At 40.0% G+C, this 17,901-nt stretch overlaps 1 protein-coding gene across 3 annotated transcripts in view; it reads right to left on the bottom strand.

Moving 5' to 3' along the window:
- Positions 1 to 17,901, bottom strand: part of SEMA3C (semaphorin 3C) — a 189,666-nt gene that overhangs the window by 160,447 nt on the left and 11,318 nt on the right. For all 3 annotated transcript variants that reach the window (XM_073619573.1, XM_073619571.1, XM_073619574.1), the window contains one exon: positions 17,628 to 17,777. In XM_073619573.1, coding sequence (XP_073475674.1) covers positions 17,628 to 17,733 — 106 coding nt within the window. In that variant the 5' untranslated portion in view covers positions 17,734 to 17,777. The remainder of the gene's footprint in view (positions 1 to 17,627; positions 17,778 to 17,901) is intronic.

Genomic DNA, 17,901 nt, shown 5'->3' with positions numbered 1-17,901 from the left:
TGCCCTAAAAATAAATTGTGGCCTAGACCTCAGAGATCTCCAAAGCAGAACCTTTCCCACCAGGTGTACAGACAACAGATTCAAATTAAAGTCAAATCAAGATGTATTTTTCCACATAACATGACCTGCCAAATACAGTACATACGGAGTACATAAAATGGAATACTTATGAATCACCATACAATTACTTTACAGCAGAAAGTCAGAAGGGCTCTCATCATGGAAAATTGAATTATGAATTACTGTCCACTGCAAAAATAATTAATCTTCATTGCATATAAAAATAGGCCTTCTGTGTCTGCATACAAAGTTGAAAGAAGAACCACAGTACGCCATGGTCTCATATCTGCTGCCAGATCACAGCTGATCCTATTTATCCAAAGTCTTGTCTGTTTCTATCAGAAGATGTACATTTGTACTAAAGCTGGACTCCAGAATATCTTTTGGTCTTGCACAGCTGTATAAGCTCCACTCTTGTGATGGCATTACCTACTCTGATTTCACTGAACACTGTGAGCTTCTCAAAGATAGCCTGCCTCATTTTTTAGCTTGAGGACAACCAGCATCATTTAACTTCCTCCATTGTAACTCAGTTCTTTTATTTATGAATGCTAAATATCATGTGTGGGTATCACCTAGGGCAGTCTGCATACAAATACAGCATGCTTAGGAACACCAACTCATCCGGACTGACTGCCACCCACCAAGGCAATTTTGTATGGAGAAGCACAGAAACTCAGTAATGACTTCACTGGGTCTAAAATATGGTATATAATGAAAAAAATGTATATAGCTTGTTGATGAGGAGTGAAAGGGAAAAGCAAGGAATGCACAATATAAGCAGATTAAACTTCAGATTTAGGCACAGCAAAAAGACGTGTTACAAATGATGCTTAAATGTATTGACTAGACCAACTACTGATCAATTTTCTTAAAGAAGAGTCAATCTCCCTGAATCTCAAATCAATAACACATTTAGGCGCAGCTGTTTTGTAAACTCTCTTCCTTTACCAATATCTCATCAATTTTCAAACATCAGGAGACAATGCAAAATTACTTTCTATGCCAGTTAATATGTTCCCGTTCGCTTTTTTTTTCATGGAATGCTTTGCAAATATTTCTTTACCACGAATAAGGTTTATTTAAAAAAAATTTATACTGTGTGAAGCAAAAGAAAGTCATTTCAAAACAGAACATTTCTGCAGGTCTCACTCCCAGCACAAATCCAAACATTAAGAGACCATACCGACTATGTGTTGCTTTAACACACCTACATTAAGTCAACGCATAACTGTGTGTGTTACGATGTGTATTGTTAAGACATCCCATTTAATTTGAATGGGCTGGTAGCATACCGTAACACCTTAAAAAATCAGATATTCACCGTTTATTTTTTAATGCAGCGCACAGGAAATCACACCCTAGGCATCATGGAGCATTGTCTGTTTCTATCCAATGAGTTAGGGTGCCATTAAAAAAATTGATGTGTAGCACCGTAACACACCGCACCACAGTGCTTTACCACACCTTACCATAACGTAACTATGTTAATGGGCACCCTATCAATTTATTTCTTATTTAAGGATAGTGAATGAGACCATTTAAATAATTCCTTTTTTTTTTTTTTGCATTTATAACTGCTGCTTTACAGCCTAATACCAAATTTCAATGTATATTGTTTTTTACAAAATTGACTCCAAACAATTAAAAACAAAAAGCAATTATCGGCTTTCCCTTAAGTAAGAAAGTGCCTTTACTATTTGTAACTCAAAAATACATTCCGCACTGCAAGATTTATGAGTTGTTAACTCAATGTGATTTTAAATAATAAAAAAAAAGTTTTACAATTTATTCTTGCCACTTTTCGTACAAAAGTCGTAGTTGCAAAAACAAGAGCTCGGCAGAGCTTAGCATATGTCTAACACACATATGCAGAGAAGTTTCTTTAACTCCCATCTAATGCATTAATGTAATGAATAAAGAAAATGTGCCCCATTTGCAGTGCATGTTGTAATAGAGTTAACTGACAAACCTACAAAAATGAAAGTAGTTAAAGCTGTATGCAACTTCAGGAGCGGTCACATTCACATATAGCTCAGTGCTAATTAATTACTCTTTATTGAAGGATATTGAAGAAGTAGGACACATTTTTAGGTACTGCTTGCATAAGGGGAAGCTTATGGATATTTGTCTTTGGAAAACATAAGCTAAAACGACATAAAACAGATGGAAAAAAAGCCAGAAAAACCATAAAACGTTGGTCTCTTTGGAATAAAACTAGAGGCTATAACACAATGTTCCTGTAAGCATGGAGAATCATAATGATGCCAAGTCACACTAAGGGTCATTGGAAAATTGCTTATGAACAGGGATAACATATGAGACCATGGGTCTGATTTACTAATGGCAAATAGTCTGTTCACTTTGCATGGGAATTTTCCCTTAGCTTTATGAAGGCAGTGAAACTTCACATTGCAAAGAACACCTATTAATGTGCAGAAAAAAAAATAAACAAATAAAATAAAATAATAAAACGGTATTTCGCTTGCACTTGATTAGATATAAGAAGTCAGCACAGCTTCCCCACATTCACTAAACTGAGGGAAAATGCCCTTGCAAAATGCAAATTCACTTTCAAGGAAAACAGCCTATTTGTCTTTTGTAAATCAACCCCCATGGGTCTAACTTATTAAGAATCGAGTCAAGATGACATGCAGTGCACTGTTTCTACTGTATATTTAAGGATTAAGTCATTTCCCTGCACAATTGACAGTTTACACTCATTTCACTTCAGTTCACTTCACTGCTGTTTCCTTTAATGGTCATGCTACTTAAAAGAGGACTGCAGGTTTTGAAAAAGACAGCAGAACGCTAAGTTCTTGGTCTTCAGTGAGGAGAGAGCCGGTAACTGTTAGTCACCGGCTCTCAGCTCTGCCCCTCCAGCACTTACTGGAGCACAGGGCTGTGGAGGGGATGGGAGTGGCTGGCTCAGACTCTCTGAGAGGTTAAGTCAGCTGCGGGTCATGCATCTGGATCCCCAGAGTCCACTGTTGGCTAAATATGGGTCACATTAGTGCACAAATAAGTGCACTCCTGTTACCTACAGGAGAAGTAGGGCTAAAAGAGCTCTGGTCCTACTTCTTTAATTAGGCCCCATGTCTTAACGGCCACCAAAGTATTAAAACATAGTATGGGGTCTTTCACAGAAGCGTTCAATGCAAAGCAACCTTTAACCACTTCCCGCCCCGCCTATAGCAGATTGACAGCCGGGTGGTGGTTCAGTTATCCTGACTGGGCGTCATATGACGTCCAGCAGGATAACAGCCGCCGTGCGCCAGTGGGGGCGCGCATCGCGGCGATCGGTGGAGCGGTGTGTCAGTCTGACACATCGCTCCACAGATCCTGGTAAAGAGCCTCCAGCTGACAGACGCGAGTAGAGGAGAACCTCATCGGCGGCTCTCCTGACAGGGGGGTCTGCGCTGATTGTTTATCAGTGCAGCCCCCCTCAGATGCCCGCACTAGACCACCAGGACCAACAGAGAAGGGGGCAACATTTAGATGGCCAGGTATGTACCCCATGGCCATCCACATGTGCAAATTATACCCAATCTGCGCCAATCAGTGCCCATGAATGGGCACTGACTGGCACCAGTATATATCAGTGATGCCCAGCAATGCCACCCATCAGTATCATCAGTGCCACCAATCAGTGTTAGCAGTGCCACCCACCAGTGTCCATCGGTGCCACCTGTCAGTGCCCATCCGTGCCCATCAGTGCCCATTCGTGCCACCTATCAGTGCCACCCATAAGTACCCATCAGTGCCACCCATAAGTACCCATCAATGCCACCTATGAGTGCCCATCAGTGCCGCCTATGAGTGCCCATCAGTGCCGCCTATGAGTGCCCATCAGTGCCGCCTATCAGTGCCCATCATCAGTGCCCGTCAGTGCCACCTCATCAGTGCCACCTCATCGGTGCCCATCAGTGCCGCCTTATCAGTGCCCGTCAGTGCAGCCATATCAGTGCCCATCATTGAAGAAGAAAACGTACTTATTTACAAAAAATTTTAACAGAAACAAAGAAAAACTTGTTTTTTTCAAAAATTTCGGTCTTTTTTTATTTGTTGCACAAAAATAAAAACCCCAGAGGTGATCAAATACCACCAAAAGAAAGCTCTATTTTGGGAACAAAATGATAAAAAATTTGTTTGGGTACAGTGTTGTATGACCGCACAATTGTCATTCAAATTGCGACAGCGATTAAAGCTGAAAATTGGCCTGGGCAGGAAGGTGTCTAAGTTCCTGGTATTGAAGTGGTTAAATATGCATTAACGAACCTGTAGTATTAATGAGCATTTTGGACAAGTTGCGTCAGTCACTCGTCAAATACCCTTTTTTATGAGGCTAAAATGGGAAATGATCACTTTTGACACTATGTAATCGCACCTTAAACACACATCAACGGTGTGCTCTTTGTGTGTGTCAATAGACATCAATGGAGGTGGTTGCAAAGCATAAAAGCTTTCCGAAATCTGGAAGCAGCATTATTTTTGGCTCACTACCATGAGAGGTAATGCTAACGCTGCAGTGTACACACCTCCATCCATTTTCTATTTTAACACTTTTGAGAGACGTTGACAGGCAGTCAGGAAGCGATTCAAAACATGACCCACCCGCTTATTTTCAACACTGGTGTGAAAAGGCCTTATTACACTTACAAATTGTCAACAATCTAAGGCCAAACCTTCGTTCTTTGGTTTTGGATTAACTAGAAAAGGATCAAAACCTGTTTTTTTTTTCTTTTTTTGCTCCAGTTGGAGAGACTATTCTTTACTTCCTGTGGCCATGGCTCTGAGACAGGAAGTAAATAGAAATATCTTTTTAAAAAAGTCAAACGCTTTTTAGTAGAATCAGGAAGGTTTAGGACATCTATCTGGTATCATTACTACTGTTGTCAGACTTTATATTGTTAGCTATGGATTTTTATATCCTCTATGAGAACAGGTACAGTAAAAAAATGAATACACAAAACAAATAATGAGATACAACCAACCTGAATTTTGTAAAACTCAGGTTGAGTCAATTTCTTTGATCCTAGAATCTCTTTCTTTCTTTATAAGGAAGGCTGAAGTTTAGTTATTGCGGTCTTATCACAAAGCTAGAGAAAGTTAAAGATTAAATGGATCAGCTAGTGAATAGAAATTCCATTCGTGCTACATAAGATGCTGATGAATTGGCAGTGAGATAAAAAAGAAATTAAAAGAAAGCATGACTTCTCCCTAGAGTATTACTGACCACAAAATGTGAAAATGGTTTTGTGGCTACCAGTCTTTAGGGACCAAGCATTCATTTCTCCCCAGTCTGTTACACAATCAGCAAAACATCATGGATCCAGACAAATGGGGGTAGAATCTATGTGCTGTAAGCTGTAAATAAAAGAAAAATGTCTGCTACAACAGAAGTAGGGTGTAGAGCTACTGCTCAGATATTATTGGAGGATGAGAACTTGACATACGCTCTAAAGCCGAGTATACATGGATCGAAATTCGGCCGGTTCAGCAGGGACTGGGTGAATTTCGATCCATGTATTGGCACCCTAGTTGTGCAGAAGTCAATCTACTGATCCACTTATGTACAACCAGCCTGTCGGGCTTGATTGTTGTTTAAAACCTTTACTTACTAATAAATTATTTTAACCACTTGCCGACCGCCGATATACGTCCTCATTTTGAGGACGGACATCGTTGTTATGGCAGCAGCTAGCTGCCATAACCCCGGTATCCCCGTGTTCGGCCAGCAGTCGGCGGTCGGCTACAAGACAAAAGTGGTCTCTGCGACAGATTCGCCGCAAGATCACTTTTATCGGCGGCGGGAGAGGGGCCCCCCTCCCGCTGCGCTCTGGTGAAGGTGATCCGGTCCTCTCACTGGCTGTACATGGAGACGAGTGAGGGGAAGATGGCCCCCACCCGTGTCCATGACACTGCATGGCGGAAGCGACGTCAAAACCTCACTTCTGCCCATAGCACTTAAAGGGCCATTTTTTTTAAATCATTTTTTTTTTTTTTTATTGCATTTTAGTGTAAATGTGAGATCTGAGGTCTTTTTGACCCCAGATCTCATATTTAAGAGGTCCTGTCATGCTTTTTTTCTATTACAAGGGATGTTTATAGGAATAAAAGTAACACAATTTTATTTTATTTTTTTAAAACAGTGTAAAAATAAAAAATAAAAGGTAAAATAAATAAGAAAAAAAATCCTTAAATCCTTAAAAAAAATTTAAATCCTGCCAAGCTCACGTGCAGAAGCGAACGCATAAGTGAGTAGTGCCCGCATATGAAAACGGTGTTCAAACCACACACGTGAGATATCGCCGCGATCTGTAGAGCGAGTCCAGTAATTCTAGCCCTAGACCTCCTCTGTAACGCAAAACATGCAACCTGTAGAATTTTTTAAACGTCGCCTATGGAGATTTTTAAGGGTAAAAGTTTGTCACCATTCCACGAGCGGGTGCAATTTTGAAGCATGACACGTTGGGTATCAATTATATATTTAATCGGCATAACATTATCTTTCACAATATAAAAAAAAATTGGGCTGACTTTACTGTCTTATTTTTTAATTAAAAAAAGTGTATTTTTTTCCAAAAAAAGTGCGCTTGTAAGACTGCTGAGCAAATACGGTGTAACAGATAGTATTGCAACAACCGCCGTTTTATTCTCTAGGGTGTTTGAAAAAAAATGTATAATGCTTGGTGGTTCTAAGTAATTTTCTAGCCAAAAAAACTGTTTTTAACTTGTAAACAACACATCTAAAAAAGAGGCCTGGTCCTTAAGTGGTTAAAGAGCCAAAAGCATAGGTGTATTCAAAGTGTTACTAAACCCACAACAGTAAAGTCAGTCTGTATATGCAGTAAAACATGCTTGTTATACTCACTGTGGAACCTAAGGGGTTAAAGCGGGGGTCCACCTATCTATCGTTTTTTTTTTTTGGAGTTAATTCACAAACTTTTCTTCTCATAATTATCTACTCACATGTTCTGTGTAATAAGTCCGCCTGTGTCCGATTTCGTTGTAAAGAATAACTTATAAAATTCACTGAAGGCGGTTTCCATCTTCATTGTGGGCATTTGAAGCCAACAAGCATGTATTTCCTGGATGCTGTGAATGCTGTGCTCCCACAATTCACCGAGATGTTGTGATGACGCTTTTGCACAATGCATGCTGGGAAGCCTGAGACTAGCTCCCAGGGGACTGTGGGAGGTCTGGGAGAGGCTAGAAACACGCCTACTCCCATGGGAGGAAAACCAGGAAGTGCTAAGAAGATTAGAAAAAAAAAGGTAATTACGGCGATTTAAATTTTTTTACACAGCATGTCAGCATCTAGGCAAGGAAGAGAATGCATAGAGATAATGTTCAAAATTTGGGTGGAACCCCGCTTTAATCCTTAGCATTGTATAAAAAGGATGTTTGATCCTATCTTCTCTGATCCTCCCCCTCTTCCACTGCCCCCAATCCATCTCCTGATAGAACAGAGCCTTTGGAGTCACTCTGCATATTCTCAGTTTGGTGTGTACTGCTAGAGAGTTTTTTTTGGGAGGGTGCATGTGATCAGCACAGGGCCAATCAGCACTGTCCAAACAGAGAGTTAGGGGTCCTGCAGCCTCATAAAACAATCCAGGAAGAATAAAAACTCCTCATACAATCTTTAACCAGAAACTGATAGAAGTCTCAAGACTGCTATATACTGCTGATGAGAAAAAGTATTTAGCGGTTTATATTTACTAAAATAAATGCATTTCCATGTTCTGTGTACTGTAGGAGACTAGATATAGTGAATACAGTGTCCTGGGTTTAGTAACACTTTGAGAAAATGAATAACTGCATAATTATACATTAAGACTTAAGCCTGGTACACACAATGAGAATATCGGATGAATGGTTAGCCTTTTTTTTTGCATGCTAGTCTCATATCAAAAATAAAGAGGTTATTAAGGTTACGAAAATTACAAGTTCAGAAGTAATGTAATATGCTGTATAATATTGTAATGTATTAGTTAGTTTCTGAGCATGTGTGGTCTTGGTCTTCCGATTTTTTTCGGAGTAACACTGTACTGTTTAGGTGAGAATCACACTTTCTGGTATCATATGAGAAAAATTTTCAGATAATTGTGCATCAACTGTTATGATCGGCACTCCAAAGCTGTGTACTAACGATCAGATTATCGTACGATTGCTCCGAAAGCAGTATTTTTCTTTTGATTTTATGATCGCGTGTACTAGGCAATAGGTTTACTTAAAGTGGTTGTAAACCCTCCCATATACCCAGTGAAGTGAAAAGAGATTAAATAAATCCTCCAACATAAGTTTTACTTGTTTATCTGCAGTCTTCTCTTCCCTACATCCCTTCAAAAAAGCACAATTGTGATGAATTCCTTCTGCATCTGTGGGGAGTACAGAGGAGGGGTTGGAGAGCTGCAGTTACAGCTCCTATACATTGTGTGAGAGCTGATTGGAGGAAAGGGACACCCCCCCCTCCACATGGGCAGAGGAATGAAGGAACGTGCAGAGCTGTATTCTGAATAGACAAGCTGTGTGCTTATCTCCCTCCCCGCCACATTTATCTCATGTGTCGTGATAACAGAGGAACGAAGCACCAGAGAGAAATTACACTAAAGCCAGGTATACACTATTAGTTTTTTTTCGTTCAACCCTGCTGGTTGAAGGTAAAAAAAAGTCAGCTCTGGTCAGAGCCACGGTATTAACCATACAAAGTTAGTTCAGCTATCTCCCCCACTGAGCTGTTGTGTTCTGACAGGGGGTGCCCCCCCGCGCCCCCCCGCCAGAACACTTTGATCAGCGCTCTCTGCCATTGGCTGAAAGCACTGATTGGGAGTCAGTCAGTTGCTGGCTTTCCAGCATGCTCATCCGAAAGAAGCCAGTCAAATGGCCAGCTTCTGTCAAATAGACCGATATACACACAGGCCGAATGTCGGCCATTTTTTTTTTTGGACCGGAAAATGTCTCCCAGACTATCCTTACAGATATATGTGCCTTGTTCAAATGTCATGACTGGGGTTTACAGCCACAAAAGGGAAACTGGGAAACCACTTACGACATCTAAAACAATCAATGGAGAAAAAAGCTACTGAAGACGTATTGGTTACTATAGGCAGCATGTATTTATTATTTTGTTTTTTTATCTTAACATTTATAATACCTGTGGAAAAGGAAACTCAACACAAAGAAACCTGCAAAATTAAAATTTCAGCAAAAAAAAAAAAACAGGGGCAGTAAAGTCACTTGTTATACTTCCATCTTTATCCATAAGCCCAATGTCATCTCTCAAATGACCTGTGTTTTTATGGAGGTCTCCCAAAAAAAATATTTAATCACACTACTCTTTTCTCCTATACTGAATTCCCAGCAGTCTAGAAAATAAGTACTGCTGATTTTAAAAAAACTTCTTCCAGCCACTTGAAAAGAATTCCAAGTGACAGAGTATGTATATCAGCAGTGCCCTGCGTTCTCTGACCTCACTGATATGTATACATGCTGCATGTTATGGCACACATCCAAACTCATGATGCAGTTAATATAGAAAGCAAATACCATTGAGAAACTCCTATGCTTGGAAAGCCATCTTATTGCTGATTAGCCACACCACTCACACACCCAGGCTTAGGAGAGGCCACAGGTCAAGTGTATTCTGCCTTTGTACAGGAGACTTTAATGAAATTTTGCAATGTGAAAATACGAAGGCGCCTAATTCCTTTAATTATGTTGATGTGGGAAAAATCAACAAAACATAAATGTATTTTAACATGCAGCCCTAATCTCAATTTTTCTTCTAACAATGTATTTATCATCACAATTCTTTTTAATTCCTTGAATACATATTATTATAAAATGTCCTTTTGATTTTATTAAATTATTATTTGTTTTAAAGCCAAATGCTACAACCATAATGGTGTTTTCTACATTTCTAACATTGCACAAGAAAATTGTGGAAATGCTAACTATAATATATACAATTTTTTTTTTAATTTAGAAAAAAACAAATAAACATCTTGAGGTCTAATTAAAAATGGTATGTAGCTCAAGAAGCAATTAGTAATCAAAATTCCTCTCTGTATCCTTAAGAGAACACTTAGAACCAATTTTATGTATAGATAACAAAGATGAATAGGCCTTTAGATAGACCTCTAATCAGAAAAAGCAGCCTAGGCACAAGAAGGCCAGTCTGTTGTTGAATTAGTAATGCCTAACTTACCCGGAATAATAGGCTGTGCAGATATGGCTGACCTTTGTCTCCTTTCTTGTTCTTCCGAACAATTGAACATGCAGATCATTTATGAGGGCATTTGACTCCTATTATAAATACCACTCACTTTTAGTTGTCACTCTAATTAAAACGGAGATGTTTTAAGTATAGAATGTCTGAAATGTGCAGACACTGGCAATCAGAAAAGCAACCAAAGATACCTTTCTCACTCCACTCTGCTGTATAATTATTGTTGCCATTTTTTCTAGAGCAGGTTCCGGTCTAAGAGCCTTTTATCTCTTTTCTCTTATAACACCTCTGATTTACAAAGCACTTTCACCCGGATCTCTTTTTCAACTGTTCTCAATAGCTGGAAAGACAGAGAATTGTTCAAGTCCGTAATCCAATTTGTAGTATACTTCTTGAGACTCTTTAAGAGTAAAGGTTTCATTTCCCAAACACGTAATCCTTCTGATCTGCGATTTCTGTGTGTTAGGGGTATAGAGTGTTTTTGCTAATTTGTGACTTGTATTATATATCCTAGTAAACGTCCAGACCAGCAAAAAAAAAAAATTTTAGAGCACATACTGATTTCTAGAGAAGAAATACACCCGAGAAGGATTACAAAGTAGTTAATGAACGTCTGCTATCGCTATTCACTCTTTGACATTTAGCTCAAAATAGAAGCTCCATAAAATGTACTTCCCCTGCCTTCTCAGTAGAGCTTTGGCAATCTATTACCTGTTCTAATGCGGTTCACCCAGAATGTTTTAGGCATATTAAAAGCTTTAATTTCGGTCAGCAATCAATTAGTGACCTTGGCTCAGCAGGAAAGCTCATGGCTGAACAATTGTACCCTCTACACATTAACTATCACACTCCTCCGCTCCTCACATTAGACTTCCCAGTAACCTTCATATCAGAAGGATGAGCCGGGCCTTTTTAATATGTATCAGTAATGAAGAAGATAGTAAAAGAAGCATGTTCATTTCAGTCAGGCAGCTTCTAGGAAGGAAAGGGCCTAGGCTACACTGTAAAATCAATAAAGCTTCTAAAGAGCTCCCTTGTGTATAATTTTACTGCACCCCATGCAAGCAACTTGATTGCACAGAAGCCCATCCATAAACTGCACAGACGACCAGCATACCAGAGCTGGCTGTACATTCAGTGCCAACTTTCTGTTAAACACTCACAACAGAGAATAATCTACAAAAAGCTAATTCCACCAAATGTGCCACATAATGGACTACTATTGAACCAGTCTGCTTCCATTCCTTCCAGATCATACACACACCGCAATTATCAATAACCACAAAATATGTGCCTGTGTATGTCAACTCTTAAAGCGTATCTAAATCAACCATTAACTTCTCTTACTTGGTCCCTTTTGATTTGTTAAAGTAGTAATAAATGCTCAGTTCTTTAATTAAAGTGGTATTAATCCTAAAAACAAAAATATATTAAATTGCAGGTTAGTAATTCTGAGATGTGGTATCTGCATTTGTTTTATTTTTCAGGTCTTATATACACACAGACTAGGTTGACCGCCAGCCGCGGGAAAACGCGGCAAAATTAAGCCATGATTTTACCGCAAATTTGAGGCCGGCAGTCCAAAACGTTCCTATGCTGAATGCGATTCTTCCGCATTCAGGAGAGGGAGGTTGAAGGAGATTGAAGCTCCCTTAACCACAGCAGCTCCTAAACTCCTAAAGCCTATGGGGGTTATTTACTAAAGGCAAATCCACTTTGCACTACAAGTGCACTTGGAAGTGCAGTCGGTGTAGATCCAAGGGGGACATGCAAGGAAAATTTAAAAAAAAAGCATTTTAGCTTGCACATGATTGGATAATAAAATCAGCAGAGCTTCCCCTCATTTCAGATCTACCCCTCAGATTTACAGCGACTGCACTTCCAAGTGCACTTTCAGTGCAATTTCAAGTGCACTTTGCACTTGTAGTGCAAAGTGGATTCACCTTTTCGGAAATAACCCCCAATGTGTACATTGACACATAGGCTTTTATGGAGTTGAGTTTAGGAACTTTGTCAAAAAAACGCCAAAAGCTCCTAAACTCAAGTTTAGAAGCTATAGTGTACATGAGCCCTTTTTTCCTTTTTAATTTTTCACCTGGTGATTCATCCAGTAAGTATGTTATTTTTCAACCTTTTACTTAGCAGTTAGAGGCTTGAGACAAACTATTTATCACTGACAGGGGTGCTTACAATGGCCAGCTTTTATTCATGTATGTAAACCTTTTATCCCAAAAGGAAGAAAACTGCTTAGAATGTATCCCCAGTCTGACAATGCTGTTGTCCACAGGTGTCTGCTTTACTACTTCATCCCAAATACATGCAATTTAAGACAGAAGATGAGTTACCAGTCGAATCAATGGGTGGAATAAAGGGAAAAAAGCCTGAAAAAAGAAAAACAAATGCAGCCACCATATATGGTAAGCTGCAATATATAACAGTTTTATTTTTGGGTTTAATGCCGCTTTAATCCCAACCTGTTAAGTGAAACAATCAGCAGTATGTGGTGAAGTGAATACTTTTGGCCAACATTTTTTTATCTGTTCCCAGCCACTAGCTCCGCAGTGCTCTGTGCCGCTTCCCTGAACTTCTGGGTAGGGAAGTATGCATACTGAGATTTTGAGAGGGGAATAGCCCATTGGGCAGCACAGTCTGAGGCTTCTGTCAACCTGGTAGGAGGAGGAATCATCTGATTCTGTTTGGTAAGATAAGAAATACTTGTTGATCTAGCCAGAAATCTTGTGAACTGATAACTTCCTGTGCTCTTTGCCAGACTGTTATGTAATCGCTCTGAAGACTACAGAACCATGCCCCTGTATATTATGGACCATAGCAGAAAAGCAGGGTTTTATGGCCCTATTTTGGTTCTGTTGTCCTGATACAGAAAGGTGAGTGAGAAATAGTAAATTTGTAATATATTACTTTTTGGCTTAGACACACACTACGGGGGTGAGGGTTTAATAAAACTGCAGCATGCAAAATCTGGCAAACAGCTTCCAGGTTTTGTTGTCAATGCTTAAAGTGATACTAAAGTCTTGTTTGTTTTGTTTGTTTTTTTTTGTTAAAAAAAACTTACTTACCTGCTCTGTGTAAAGGTTTTGCACAGAGCAGCCCCGATCTTCCTCTTCTCGGGTCCCTCTTTGGCGCTCCTGGCCCCTCTCTCCAGTTGAGTGCCCTCACAGCAAGCAGCTTGCTATGGGGCACCTGAGCCGAGCCACAGTTCCCTGTGTCCAATCAGACACGGAGCCGTGACCCCGCCCCCTCTCTCTCCTCATTGGCTCATTGACTTTGATTGCCAGCAGCAGGAGCCAACGGCACTTTGCTGACGTCTCAGTCAATGAGGAGGGAGAGTTTCTCGTGCACATCACTGGATTGGGATGGGACTCAGTTATTAGGGGGGTTTCTGCACAAACTGAAGTTAGGCCTGGTACACATGGACACATATGTACAGTAGCCTGTCCGATGGAAGCCGGATGAACGTCTGACTTCTGTAGACTAGGCATGCCAGGAAAACATCTGTCGATCAGCACCTGATCAGTGCTCGCAGCCAATGACTGAAAACGCTGACCGGTGTGTTCTGGCGGGGGGGCAGACCCCTGTTATAAAACAATAGCTCAGTGGGGAGATTGCTGTACTAAAATCACATAGTTAGTACAACAACCTCCTCCAGAGCTCCTCAGTTTTTACATTTTGTAAAGTCATAGCTCACCTAGAAAGGAATCCTATCATGAGGGATACACTGAGGCTGCCTAATTTAACCTTTCCTGCTGAAAATGTTGGTTGCCATGTAGTTAGACTTTTGTCTGACACCCCTAATCAGCATTCCTGTTCCAGGTGAGTGACTCGGAAATGATTAAAACCAGACAACCAGGCAACATGTATTTTCAAAATGAGGTCAGCAATGGCAGCCCCTATAGTTGTCTCATGACATGTTCACTTTAAGCATGTATAACACTGAAGTTATATGAAGCACAGGCAGACGCATGCTCACGCCATGTCAGTGTGTAGGCAGGAAGAAACTGAACAGAACTATTTTCTTTTTTCGAATTTTCCTTCAAGTGCATAATTACTTTGTACCGATAGAAGCCTTTCATCTAAAGATAGCATTGGCCTTTCAGGAGAAAGTTGCAGGTTAGACAAAGACTAAATGATGGAATTAATCAAGTGACTTGGCTAATAATCAGTGTTACTGTTCTCACTTCACCTTATGTGGCAGCAGACATAGCAGCTCATAAATATATTCAGCAGTGGGAAGCCACTGAGCTGATTTTCATGCAAAACACACTCCATTAGAGAGCAGCTTTCTAGGCACTTCTGGGCTGAGCAGGGAGTAATTGGGTGAATGGATAAATGTAGGGTTTCAAAATCCAAATCGGATTTGACAGACATTACAGCGTTCTTACCACACATACTTTAAATGGCACACTTAGTTACATACCTCCTGGTTTATGCAAACGCTTAAAGTATTAGTGCTAAAGCAAATCACAATTGTTTTATAGCTGGAGCAAGAAAAAAAAACCCTTCATAGGTTCTGTTAGTGACATTGCATTTGTAACAAACATTGTTTAATTAGTAAAGCTTCATGTGGCTCAAGTGTGTATTTTAAAAATAAAGGGCATTTTCTTCACAGCAGGTTGTAATTCACAAGCCTTATATTGGAATTCCAGCTTAAACCTAAAGTGATATTAAAGGTTCATTATTTTATGTTTTAAAATAACAAACATGTTATACCTACCTGCTCTGTGCAATGTTTTTGCACAGAGAACCCCCGATCTTAGTCTTCTTGTATCCCCCGGTAACACTCTTGGCTCCTCCCCCCTGCCGAGTGCCCCCATAGCAAGCCACTTGCTATGGGGGCACTCGTGATTGCCCGCTCCAGAGCCATGTTCTATGTGTCCATAAGACGCACAGAGCAGGGCTCAGCCCTGGTTCTGATTGACAGCAGAGGGAGCCATTGGCTCCTGCTGCTGTATCGGAGCCAATGATGAGTGCGAGAGAGTCAAGAGAGCATCAGTTCTCGTGCACATCACTGGATCAAGATTAGGCTCAGCTAAGTATTTAGGAGGTCTGCGGGGGAAGTTGCATGCATAAGGTTTTTATATCTTACTGCATAGAATGAAGTAAGTCTAAAAAAACCTTCTGCCTTTACAACTGCTTAACTAGTCTTAAAAATGGCCCCCGCCATCTCCTAACACCTATGCTGAATAACCTGTGTAAAAATGATGTATACATTTACAATTTTTCAGCCTGCTCTGGTCTTGTCACATGATCCTGCCTTGAAAATGCCCCCTTTCTCTCCTAACACCTATAATGATTAACCTGCATAAAACGTACCTATTGGTACGCTTCCTCCTCTCCATGTGCAGTAGAGAGGAGGAAGCGCCAACAACGGATGGGCCTTAGGAGCCTATGGGTGACATAACCACTCCAAACTTTAGCAGCCATTGTGAAGCGCTAGCTCCCCTGCAGCTGCCGCTGGCTGACATAGGGGAGATCACATGACCAGACCAGAGCAGGCTGAAAATAGGTAAGTTTTAAGCAGGTTAGTCAGTATAGGTGTTAGGAGGGGGAGAGGACATTTTCAAGGCTAATTATGGTAAAGCTGGAAATCCCAACAAATAATAATAACATGCCAAAAATATAATACAACATGACAAATAATACAACATGCCAAAATTACTAATAATTATGTTTTTAAGCAAAGGGAGATACAATGATATATACAATTACACGCTAGGTACTTGTTTGTTAATATCATCTGTAAAAGTAAAGACATTAATGTGTGTCCTGTAGCATAATCTGTTTTAAAGTCCACCCCCAGACATGTATAATTACCCTGCCATGCCTCCTCCCTACACTAGCAATAAGCAGATAAATAAGAAAAAGTGTTTCCCAGTTGAAATACGTAAAACATGGTCACTGCGTTTCTATGTATTTTATTTTGTGTTTGCACTTCATACTTTCCGGAGGTTCAAGAAGGGGCTGGATCCATTAACGGATAAAGAAAAATCCATTTATGAATGGGTGTAGAAAAGTTAATATACACTTATGCTGGCCACACAAATTACAATAATATTTTACTATATATTGAGTCTATTTCAGATTCACCATCATCTTTGTAGTGTGTAAGCCAAAGGCAATCAATTTATTTTATAAAAAGTCAAGAAGCATAGTGGTTAGCACTTCTGCCTTACAGCCCTAGCATCACCAGTTCAAATCCCAATAATAACACTGCCTGCAGGGTGTTTTCATGTATTCCCTGTGCCTTCCTCCCATTTTCTAAGGCAAGGTTCCATGGAACCCTTGGGTTCCTCCACAAGTTTCTAGGGGTTCCTTGAGCTATGAGCAATTTATGCCTCTCAGATAAGTTCCCACTGACACCATTGATCTTTTTAGCTATCTGTAAGGGGGTAATTCTTCCCAATGACCACAAGTTTAAGGAGCATTCTTCCCACTGACCATCACACTAATGTATCATGACTTGTGGATATAGCAATTGTAGCAGGGGTTCCTTGAGTCCAGAAAGTTATTTCAAGGGTTCCTCTGTGTTGAAAAGGTTGAGAAAAGCTGTTCCAAAGACATACTGGTAAGTAACGTGACCTTAGTGGATATATGCAAGTAAGGTGCAATATCTGTACCTGTATAAATATTAGTAACGAATAAATAATAGTATGCCCTCACGCTATACAATTATTGGTAAATATTGCTGATCTAATAGGGCTAACATTATATAATGCGGCCAGTTTTACGGTTGGAGACAATCTGCACACTGCTCAGAAAAAAAAACAATAGTGCAATAACCCACATACTTAAAGAAAAGCATTTATTCTAAAAGGCTTAGGTTTGACGTAAAGTGAAAGGTTTCAAACTCAAATCATTCTTTTGTTCAACATTTCTGTTCCTGGGCTTTCTTCATACATACTGTAGATTTCCCCAAAGTGTATTCAGGTTTTAGGAATGTTTGTCTTTTTCATAATGTAAAACTTGATTTAATATTAAGCGTCAGAACCCTGCCAAGTCTAGACTGCCTACTTGAATGCAATGTACACTATACGTCTCGTTATAACCTTGAATCAAATCCAACACGCAGTAGCAGAAATATCAATCAAAAGCAGACATTGCAATGACTAGGCGTGTTATGCTAGCATGACTATCTGCTCCACACTTCCCCCCTGACTATGATTTATACATTAATGTATAGCTCTCGTTTCAGATTGGATATCTACACATCATTTTTCAAAGATTTTTTTTCCTTGCCCAGAACTGACATTTGCTCTCACACCATATGAAATGATAGCCAGTGCTTTTAACCTTTGTAGATGCGGCTTATATATCTTACCGTTGAGCGTCAGGAGGACTCTTGCTTGTGGCTGCAGAGATTCCACCACGCTAATGGTGTACACGACGGCTAGCCCAAACAAAACACGGATCCCCACAAAGGCCATTTCAACGTAACGTTAGATTCTTCTTTAAAACCAGACCAAGCCAACTGTAAAAGAAATATGTTATGCAATTAACTCCGATGTTTCTAACAACATTTAGCCTTACACATGCTGACCTCAGTTAATTATGAAAAATAAGATATAAAAATAGCACAAAGTATTCACAGAGTA

The sequence above is a fragment of the Aquarana catesbeiana genome, linkage group LG03 (assembly GCF_042186555.1).
Source record: "Aquarana catesbeiana isolate 2022-GZ linkage group LG03, ASM4218655v1, whole genome shotgun sequence".
Taxonomy (NCBI): domain Eukaryota; kingdom Metazoa; phylum Chordata; class Amphibia; order Anura; family Ranidae; genus Aquarana; species Aquarana catesbeiana.
Note: the sequence above shows the minus strand (reverse complement) of the source record. Positions and strands in the feature narration are given on the sequence as shown.